This window comes from Myotis lucifugus, unplaced genomic scaffold, assembly GCF_000147115.1.
Source record: "Myotis lucifugus unplaced genomic scaffold, Myoluc2.0 scaffold_3, whole genome shotgun sequence".
Taxonomy (NCBI): domain Eukaryota; kingdom Metazoa; phylum Chordata; class Mammalia; order Chiroptera; family Vespertilionidae; genus Myotis; species Myotis lucifugus.
Window position 1 is genome coordinate 3,425,137 of NW_005871051.1, and position 11,442 is coordinate 3,436,578.

The 11,442-nt window shown below is 39.9% G+C and overlaps 1 protein-coding gene across 10 annotated transcripts in view; it reads right to left on the bottom strand.

The window, feature by feature from the left end:
* PGAP1 (post-GPI attachment to proteins 1) overlaps positions 1-11,442 on the bottom strand; it is a 64,825-nt gene that overhangs the window by 7,685 nt on the left and 45,698 nt on the right. For 6 of the 10 annotated variants that reach the window (XM_023759836.1, XM_023759842.1, XM_006082368.3 and 3 more), the window contains 2 exons: positions 11,007-11,111; positions 7,518-9,657 (listed from right to left, as the gene is read on the bottom strand). The exons of 1 other annotated variant lie outside the window; for it this stretch is intronic. In XM_023759836.1, the coding sequence (XP_023615604.1) occupies positions 9,519-9,657; positions 11,007-11,111 (244 nt within the window). In that variant the 3' untranslated portion in view covers positions 7,518-9,518. Of the gene's footprint in view, positions 1-7,517; positions 9,658-11,006; positions 11,112-11,442 lie in introns of those variants that run through there. 3 more of the 10 variants (XR_002830999.1, XR_002830998.1, XM_023759839.1) reach the window with 2 other exon arrangements.

Consider the following 11,442-nt stretch of genomic DNA (forward strand, 5'->3'; position numbering starts at 1 on the left):
AACCACAGGAGGCAGACGCTCAATGCAGGAGCTGCCCCCTGGTGGTCAGTGTGCTCCCACAGCGGGAGCTCTGCTCAGCCACAAGCCAGGCTGACGGCTGCCAGTACAGCGGTGGTGGTGGGAGCCTCTCCCACCTCCTCAGCAGCGCTAAGGATGTCTAACTGCAGCTTAGTCCTGCTCCTCACTGGCAAGTGGACATCCCCTGAGGGCTCCCAAGCTGCCAGAGGGATGTCTGACTGCCAGCTTAGGCCCAATCTCCCAGGGAGCGGGCCTAAGCCATCAGGTGGACATCCTCCAAGGGGTCCCAGACTGTGTGAGGGCACAGGCCGGGCTGAGGGACCACCCCCCCCCCCGAGGGCACAAATTTTTGTGCACCGGGCCTCTAGTATGAGTAATAATGGGGTAAACTAGGGGGGAGTCAGAAATACAGCAACAGAAGGGTGACCTTAAAGTGCTAGACTCTTTAGGTCTCAGGAACTAATTGAATGTAATGGGCAAGGGAGAAATGAACAAAATGAGAGGATTTTCAACTTGTGTAATTGAGAGGATTTAATAGAAATTTGGAAACTAAAAAGAGCTGGTACCTAGGCAGGGAGAGATTTTATAAAATTAAATCTCAACAGGGAGTTGAAACTAAGTTGGTTAGTTTGGGGAAAACTAGAGATGGGAGAGTTAAGAAGAAAGCGCCCGTCATTTCTGGGGCACCTACTCTGTGTTGGGTGCATTTGATCCATCCTCTCACTTCAACCCTCACCCCAGATCTGGATGACACTGGTACTAGCCAGAACTGGTGGGTGAGGACCCAATCTCAGTGAGGCTAAATGTTTTGCCATTGACTCAGAGATGCTCAGATATGGAACCCAGGGAGCAGTTCTGTCCGATTGGGTGAATCACCATGAAGAATATAACTCTGAAGTCATTGAGTTAGAGACAATCTCCCAGGGAAAGTACAGAGAGAAAAAAAGGGAGGCTGTGGGCAGATTATTAGAAACATTTTTTTTCCCAAGGCAAGAGGAATATGGTCAGAAAACATTTTGGCACAGAGAAGAAAGTGAACTAATATTATTATATACGTATTCCCAGCCGTTAGTGGGAGAATTCTCTCTCCTGGACAATCTGGTTTTGAGTTCTACCAGAGGCAAATTGCTTCATTTCTCCGAGACTCTTTCCTGCCGTGTATTGTGGAGATAATGGCCTCCCTCTAAGGGTTTGTACAGAGAGGAAATGAGGAGCTACATGTGATGGGGTCTGGCACAGGCTCCGGAACAGCAGGTACTGACTGTGTGTGTGTGTGACAGACAGAGCCCAGGTGATGGGCAGGCTGCACAGACCCACACTGTGGTCTGCAGTGTGACTCAAACACATTGCTTATACTTATTAGTTTTCCTATGACTTGCTTCTCTTCCTTCAAAATGGAATGGAAGCCTGTATTTCTGACAAAGGATTTTGGAACCCCCAAATCTTACTGCGTTATAGTCTCACTGGAACAGCAAGTTCTCTTAAAACAAGTTTATTTAAAACTGTAACACTGCATCAAGATGAAGATACGTAAGTGTACTGTTCCTTAAAATAAAACGTGAGCCTTGGAGTGCCCATACAGATGCATGTGGGAAGCTACAAAACAACAAACCTGGGAAATACTGGAATTTACCTGGTTGCCACTAGTTCCCTGAAATGGGGCATGTGTATCACATCCCCGGCTCAGGCATTCACTTCCTGGAACGCCGGGCCTGCTGTAAAGAAATCGTGCTGGAGGGGCTCCTCCCAGATGTATTCTGGAGAGTGAACTAGCAAACAATCTCTGCACCACACGTCCTTGTTCACCGAATTTATTGTCGCACATTCAGAACACCAGATGATGACAGATTGAAAAGAAGCACCAAAAATCACTACAAAGTAATACCTGAGTGGAGACTGACCTAAGACAAATACTCATCTATCCAACCCTACACCGTAATGTGGAAACACAGATTAAAAACATTCACAACACTCCACAGAATACAAGAAGTTGCATTTGATGAATGACAACCAGGCGATGTAATCATGTTAATTATGTACCATCCCAAAAATACACAGAAAAGTACACACGTGTATATTTATCACACCAGACATCATACAAAGCACTGGGAAAGATCATGCATGTTTCGATGGGGAGATCCGCAAATGACAGGGCAAATTCCTTTGAACTGAAGTATTGTTACTATGCACTGCATGTTCTGGATGAGACCAAAATGATCAATTTGCAAACAAGTGATTACCGAGTCTCTCTTGGCATGACACAGTTTGTCCTCTACAAAATCTTAGCTACAAAAACTGACTCAGGCTGACAGCCATGAGCTTTGTTACATACCCTTTGCCCAAACGGCGTCCAACTCAACTGGACCGTGCTGTAAGCAAAGACATGCTTCCTTTCTACATACTTTTAGAGAAACCGATGTTCACGTCTTTGGGGGGAGGGAGTGGGCATAAAACGGGAAGAAAGAAATGCTTTATGTTCAAAATTAAAATGGAAAAATATACACCACAATCGGAGAGATGTGGGCATCTTTGAGCAGAGACCCTGAATGTCCTATGAATGAAAGAATTTGTCTTAATAACTTATATCCATTATCTTAAATAAGCAATGTAGAAATGCCAGTTTTTACATTAAAAAACAAACAAAACAAAACTGGAATCAGTTCTTCAAATAATCAGGAAGGAAAAAAACAGAAAAGGGTAAAATAACATTTAAAAATACACTACATGAATCTGGGATTATTTTAATTGCTGAAATAGCATTATTGGGTAAAATTATTTTATTTTACACATAAATACAAACCTCAGTCATCTGAGGAAAAATAAGTACAGGTCTAAGGGAAGAATCTGTCCTCGATAGAGTATTTATTTAAAAAGACAAAAACACTACATTTAAGTTTAAGCTTTCCACGTGTAGTAAGTTCACAAGTACCACCACCTTCTCCTAAGAAATTATTTTCATAAACTTTCACCAAACGTTGATTTCTATGTCTCTAAAGTGTAAGCTAATTTTAATCTGAAATGAGAACTCTAGAAATTAAGAGCAGCCTCTAGGGCAATAGTTCTGAAATACAGAGGGAAATATTCTGAAATACAAAGGGCAGCTTTTACTTTTTAAACTTTTACTTCACCAACCTCACAGGAGAGGAGCTGGGCCCATCTGAGGAGACCACCGATAATAAAAACACAGTCACAAAACTGCAGGGCATCCCTTCATCGTTTTAAGGCACAGTCTGTTTAATCCCCAACGACTATAAGTTCAAGGTCACAGTGATAATATGCATTCCATTTGGTCTGGTTTCTCATGGGTACGTTGCTACATTTAGTTATTCCTAAGTTTAAGAAACCATCATACAATCACTTTAAAATAATACAGTTATTTTTATATTTTTTAAAAAATGTAAATACACAGTACAATTTCCTAATGTATATACAGTAAAAAGTGGAGTTTCCCCCTCCACCGTGGAGGAAGAGGTTATTTCTACCAATATCCCAACAAATACCTTTGAGTATGTGGAAAGCATGGTTATGTTAAATACAGGCATCTCTACTCAGAATAGGATTATTCAACACAAGGGACAAACTCATCCCAAAAAACCATGTTCACTTGATGTTTAGGGCCTGAATGTCATCTTTTTACTAATATCCACACGAGGTCTAAGTCCCCACTAGATTAATTCCCGCTGCCTCTTCACTGCCGAGGCTTCTTGTGTGAACGGCATCAACATTATCAGTGACATTAAACTACAGAAAATACTGCCCTATGAGGGGCTAAAATTCCCTTTGAGAATTCATATAGGGGAGAAGTTAAAGAATCTTAACCAGGTACACATAACAGTTTTTGAGTCTGTCATATTTCTACTTTTCTCGCAAGAGTACAACACTGGCTCAGTGCTAACACGTCAGCATTAACGGCTTGGTTTTTAATAATATTTTCCTTTAAGATGTGCATTTTAAAATATGTATTTCGTTGCACTATGTTGGAGTCAAGTGGATAATTTTCTCCTGTGAAATACGTGACTGTAACAGAGGGACTGAATGGAAATACAAAGAAAACAAATTCTATAAACTTTCATTACATAAGTGAGAGATACCTGTACTAAAAATGATCGGAAAACAGAATGTGAAGTTCTACATCACAGAATGAGTCTAAAGTAAGACTACTTCCAGCGAGTACGTCAATTTGTTACTGAAAAATCATTACTGGGTAAACTAATTGTCACCCCCAATATCAGAGAGCAGTATTCCAGAAAATAGATGAAACAGAACACAACTATGCTATATGCTTTATGTATTTTCAAAAACAAATTCGCATATGGACTATGTTTTGAGGATTTGCATATTTAACATAAGTCCTAAATGAAAAATACAGAAAAGATCACTTTTGCTTTAATCCCAATATGCTAAGGTAGTTCATTGGCACAAATATCTGGAGGTATCTTACATTTTCCTTTAGCTTTGGTGGCAAAGAGTGTTTTGCTAGCCATATGAATACAGTTATATTTTCCAATGAAGAGGCTGATGCTAAAAAAAATTCAAATATGTCTTTTTCTTAAAAAAGGGATGTAAAAAGTCCAGTATGAAACAAAACCAGTGAAACATGAAATATAAAATATGCCTATCATTTAGGCTTCTGAACAGTTAATAGTTAAATTCTCTGTCTATAAATCTTTTACTAGTAACATTACTATACAAATACTAAAAACCAAGATAACATTTAAAAAAACAAACAGCATACGAACTTTGCAAAAAAGGCTACTTTTAGACTTCCTAAACTAAGATTAGGATTCAAATATGCAAACAAATTTACACTCAACTAATCAAAATACAACAACAGTTTTTCTGTAAGTGTTCAAAGTTACAACGTACAGAATCAGTGCAGGAAAATTCTGACTCATCTATATCAACTTCTATACAAAGTCATCAGAAATTAACTGGTTACTTGGTATTTCAAAATAGTCGTTTTCTGGAAGCATAACACGCCAAATGCTTTTAGTCAGTACTGTACCTGATTTAAAAATTTTCAGCCATTGGCAATGTAGTCAAGATGTAGCTTAGACCATCACCTAACATTGGAAACACGTTACCAATTCAGGTGTAGTACTATACAGGGGTAGGCAAGAGTGGGTTTGTACAATTGTAAGATGTGAAGCTCACATTATAAGAATGTATAAATAATAATACATTATTATTATTAATTGTTCTCCATACGAACAACTGTAAGCCTACTTTTGCCCTTGCCTGTATTTATACTATGAAACAGCAGTCTATTCTATGTCCAAATTTTATTCCGTTCTTAGAACTGAGTCACTAATATACGACATTCAGTCTTCTGTGTTCATAATCTATTCTCAATAACAGTGAATTCTGGGGCATTTGTAGTAACTTACTCGGAGTGCTGGCCTGGCTTTTCTCTCCCATCATCCTTTCCTTATTAACAATGAAGAGCGTGAGCAGCTCATCGACTTTCTATTGCCTCGGGTTGCTGGAGAATGATGAGCGATATGTATAAATAAGAGCTCATTAAAGAATTTGAGAGTCCTTTATTTAAAGAGACTGGGATAACATTTAGCTCCCCATCATCTTAATATTCTGTAAAATCATCTTCTACATTTATTTACCAAAGTTTGGGGTCAGGGTCTATTTTCATAATTCGAAGAGGCTTTTTGTAGCTTCCTGTATCCTGGGGAGTGAGTGCCATGCTCTCCAAATTGCCCCCCCCCCTCCCCCCCCCCCCCCCCCCGCCAAAGCTTCACAAGGCACCTTGTTTCTTACGATACACAAGGTCACAAATCTACAGCACGGATGAGGAGAAGTAGCCAACCAATGCCCGGTCACAGGAGGTCCTGACGCATTTAAAAAACGTTCCCAACCTATTTTAATTTACTAAAATTGCAAATGCACTGATATGAAGTTTCCGCGTTCAACCTCACAATAAAGCAAGACATTACACTAATTTAGATGTAATAATGCCTAAGGTGAAAATACAGGCCAAGTATATTATCTGGGATTCAAGAATCAACAGCCTTAGTTTGTCTCATAATTTTTGTGTTCCCCTCATTCTCCCCAGAGCTTTTGGGAACGAAACTGCAAGTTGAGTTTTACCTCCCTTTATGTCTCTTGACCACCTTCTGTAAGAAGTGCTAATGAGCAGTGAGGAGAAATAAACTACCCTATCAGTGGAAACTCTGAAGAGTTAAGTATAGAACTAGATAATGAACAAACCAGATAATATACCTCCTCTAAGCACTGTCTGTGTGAGGGATACGATAATCAACAACACTTTCTGGGCCTACTATCGTCCTTGCTTTTTCCTCACTGTATAGTCATGTAGATATCATAGTGTAGTCCAATCAAGAAAAGGTTTCCATTACATAGCTAAGTTTATCTGACCAACATAGGAAAAGATGGGTTGACACATGATTGATGAATACTGAAGAGACTAAAAAAAAAAAAATTGATGTTAACTCGGCACAAATGATTTTTTTCTAGGACCACTATTTTAAAATGTTTTCTATTCTGATGAAAAAGAGTTAGCAGAACTTGTTGAATTTCTGGCATGAAAAAGATCCAGAGAAAAAGAGCTTTCATGATTTCTCTGGTGTTATCAGCTCTAGACCGTAAGAGCAGTCACGTCTGAGGAGGCTTAGAGATACAGAGTGCGGAGTGGTTTTCCTGCCCCAGTGACCAACAACAGGTCCAGTGGTGTTTTTTATACGCAAAACCTTCCTTAACACTCAGCAAATTCCCAATAAAAAGGCTGCAACATCAGAGCCCAGAAGTCTGATGAAGTAGATGGTCCCTGACTACCAACAGACAATATCATCTTTATCAGCATCACTGATGAAGCTGTGCTGCTGGGCCAGCTAAGAGCACGGGCTGCAAGCAAGACAGAAACAATGTGCATCCAGCACAGGAGCCCTTTCCTCCACTCGGTGACAGAACTGTCAGCGCTGCGCAGCGCAGAGCTGCCTTCTCACCCCTGGTGGGCATCGGGGTTTAAAGTGCATGAAGACTTGGTGAAGACCCTGTCAAAATGTTAAAAAACAAAATAAAAAAGTGCATATACTGATGCATATAATGGCTAAAGACCAACTGCTGTTTCTAAAATGTTTAATTAGAATCATTTTTGTTGTTCTAAAATGAAATATCTTGTTGGAATAAATAAGACTTTAGGACTTGATAACTACACTCACATGAAAATGCTTTCGTGAGCATCAGTTGTACGTAGTCTGCCTCTTTAAAAAGCTAAGGTAGCCCGGCTGTGGTGGCTCAGTGGATTGAGCATCCATCGTCCCATGGACCATGAGGCTCTGGGTTTGATTCCTGGTCGGGGCACATGCCTGGGTGGCGGGCTCAATCCCCAGTAGGGTGTGTGTAGGAGGCAGCCAATCAATGGTTCTCTCTCAATATTGATGTTTCCATCTCTCTCTCCCTTTCTCTCTGAAATCAATAAAAATAATTTTTAAAAAAGCTAATGTACTATTCACAAACAAGAAATATAAGCTTGCTGCATTTTATTCATGAGCAGTACTGATTAAACAAGGAGACTCCAGATCACAAAGACCCAGTGGCTATGGCTGTCAACGGAGGATTCACATTCATGAATTTTCTAAAGTTCTTTCTGTATATAAGCCCAACGTCAAGTCCAGAAACAGTTAAATAACACATTTAGTCTGTAACCTGAAGTACAATGACATCCGTGAAAAAGTAAAAGATACCACGGGTATAAAAGTTGTTTATGAGAACATGTATAGCTAAACATAGGCAGATGTGTCCTTATTTAAATATAGACATGGCAGGCCCTGGGACAGGTGTACAATCTACGAAACTCTTTCCTTCCGGGTGCTGAACACGCATGCACTCTGTATCTATCCCTTTGGCTACTTCTCTCAGATAAGAGCCGGGCACGTCCGCCATGTCGACTCTGAGGCTAACACTTCCCTTTCATGGAATTCGTAAGTGCAAATATGACTGTGGAACACTAGGCATGAAGTTGAGAAAGACAACAATGGAATCGACCAAGCTTATCAGTCTCAGAAAAGACAGCAAGACCCTCGCTAACTGATGCCAAGAGAGCAAGGACCTGAGGAACCACCGAGAAGAGAAGTGGGGGACCCTGTTTAGGCAGGAACATGGGGATAGCCCTCCACAGGCAGTAGCAGCTGAGAGGTGTAAGGGATCCAGGTGCAATGGCAGGTAAGCTGGACTCCAGGGCATTCCTGGGCTCGGAGGAGGACGCCAGCTTACAGGTGCAGCAGTGGGATCACTGAGACGTAAGGACTTGAGAGGTTGTAGGTACTTACAGCAGATACATCTAAAGGAAGGACTCTGTTGGCCAGGCATACCTCCGCCTGAGTTTATGCTTTCTTAAGGCAAAGACACCCAGCTCCATTTCCTCCTTCCTACTCTTCTGGCTAAAAGTGAGCTGAAATCTGGAGTAGAAATATTATTCTCTCATCTGTCAAATAGTAATCACCTTGGCAAATTAACATTCCACCTGTTAAATCTAGTGGCTAAAGCCTCCTATTTATTCAGGTATACTGTTTATACGTATGTGTTAATGGGGTAACAGTTTGTCTGTTACTCCATTAATATTATAATTTTATGCATCAAATGTGGTACTGCACTTGATCATGCCAATCTCTCCCCCCCTCCCCACAGTAGTCAAAACTGTGCAAACCTAGAGTTTTTTTCTGACCACTGAAAATTAGTTATTTTAACACTCCTTGACCCGAGGCACTTTGGGCAACCATGGTCAATGGTTAAACTGGTAAATAAAGTGGTACAGATGGAACAACGGACCTGCTATCCTGTCCTCATGTTCACTACGGATAAAACTAAGATCGGCATTTTGAAAAGTCACAAGAGAATCTCATTACGTTTTGCGTTTGAATTACGTGTCCATCCATCAGTGTTGCATTGGTTTCTAAGAAAACATCCCTCCTTAGAACAAAAAAGTGTATTTTCACCGATGTAAGGAAAAAAGGAAAGATCTATGTTGTTCGCCGTGGCTGCTGAAAACTGGCCAAAGACTCTCCGTGGCCACTTCATTTTTGAGGAACCACACAGCTGTGAATTTCATCCACTTTTTAAGACTTACTTCACAATTGAGTCCTGTAGCAAATACGAAGGATCCCACTTCTCAGAAGAAAGTCTGATGAAATGAGCCAAATGCACCCCTTTACTGAGTGTTTAGGAGACGATCCCTACCTGCGTGGCCGGTCGGACTAGCTGATGGGCAGACAGGCCCCACAGACCGTGTCCACCTTGTCCTTTTACTAATTAAAACCCAACGACTAGGACACAGACGCCACACCACAAAACAAACCATGCTTCCACAACGCCCTGCAAGCATTACAAAACTAATTTCCTATTTTCAATGTTGTAAAAATAGACGCGTCTTCTCCAAAGGGTCTTGTCCACGCTGACGGATCTGTGCGGTCCCTCTGGCCACCGAGCCCAAAGGCAAAGGTCATACTTAGCGCTCCCCAAGTCCTGCCTCACATAAAGTTGCACAAGGCGTGGAGGGCGAGAGGGATGAAGACAAAGCAGGGGACCCTGTACAAGTGTGTGGACCCGAAAGCAATCACACCGATCGCCAGAGGAAGTGGGAACTGGGAAGTGGTCTTCAACAATTTACTGCGGAGAGAGAGAAACACACATCACATAAAGTGCACTCTGAGCAAACACAAAGTATGCTGATCATCGATGCAGTTTAGAGAAAGTGTTCTAAGTGACTTTAGGTGAAGCAGTTTTTCATATAGTCAATTCAACTGTCCATAATTTAAAACATGATCAAGCCCTATTCTGGTTAGAAAAAGAAATATTTCCATAAAATAAGTAACGAGTTTTGTTTCATCTTCTAAGTTTTAACAATAGAAAAATACTAGCTGGACTTCTGTTCAGCGATTCTACCTCTAGAAATCTACTATCCTAACAACAATAATCAATAATATTTACTAAGACTCAGCTACTGAAATATTTAACCCTACTTAAAATAGCAAAAAACCCCATCAAATAAAAAAGGAACCATCCTCAATTCTTAAGAGGAGCATATAAGACAAGACACTAAATATTTTTAAAAGAAAAATACTAATAGTTCCTGACTTATGATGGTTAGGGTTACACATTTTTGATTTGTCGATGGTGCGAAAGCAATATGCATTCAACAGAAATTATAATTCGAATTTTGATCTCTTTCTGACTAGCAGTAGGTGGTAAAAAACCCTCTTGTGATGCTGGGCAGCAGCAGGGAGCCAAAGTTCCCAGCCCACCACCCATATTCTCTGGTGTCGTATTAAGTGCATTTTCCGCTTACGGTTTTTTTCAATCTGTGCTAAGCTGGTCCACCATGAGTCAGGGAAGCATCTGTACAAGTAGTGTCTGCTCTATCAGGAAAGACCTTTAACTTTGAAAATAGAGAAACTGAGGATAAGAGGGGTTAAGAAACTTGCCTAAGGATACGGAGCTATATGATAGCAGAGCCAAGACTAAACCCCAGGCCCGCCTGATTCTAGAATATCTGCCAGAATCAACAGAAAAGGCTCTGAGAGCAAACAACCAGCCAATGAAAAGTCAACTTTTACTACAGAGAGTTTTAAACATACACAAGTAGACTGACAGTACAATGAACCTCATGTATCCAGTTTCAACAATTATCAAGTCATGGCCGAAGTTACTTTACCTACATTACTATCCACTTCCATTTCTATATTTTTTGGAAACAAATCTTAGACATCATATCTTTTAAGGGTTAACTTTTTAAAGAAAAAACATTATTATATCCTAATAAGTAAAACCCATAATTAAGAAAACAAATATAATATACTTCCATATAAACTATATTTGTATTTATACCATAATTACTATTATAGTTTTCCCTGTAGAAATAGTCAAAGTATTAGGAAGAGCATGCTTCAGACTTTATAAAAGAAAGGGTGATGAAGCCAGGAATAGATGTGAGAAAAAGAAAGATTAAACAACCATACCTTGATTTTATTGAAACATTGTAAGTATTTCCAAGAATGGCCATAGTTGGAATAAGGATAAATGCCAAAGGTTTACATGGATCAGGATTAAGTTTAAAGTAATACCTATATCAAAGAGAAAAAAAAATAAAACATAAATCAACAAGGCACACCTTATCATCTCACATGATCAGAATCAATCAACTTCAAAAAATTTCATAACATTCCAGTAACAATAGAGGCAGAAGAGTGCTCTAAGCAGCTCATGAAATCTTTGACAAATTATTTTTGCTCTAGATCATCTTTATACCCAAGTCTTATATGGAGACTTATGTTCAGAAACTACTACAGGAAATAAAAATATTCACTATGAACGCACTTCCTTTTTATAAGTATATGCCTGAAAGTTAATATAAAAATTTTACAGGAGGAAAAACCAAGACGGCAGCATAGGTAA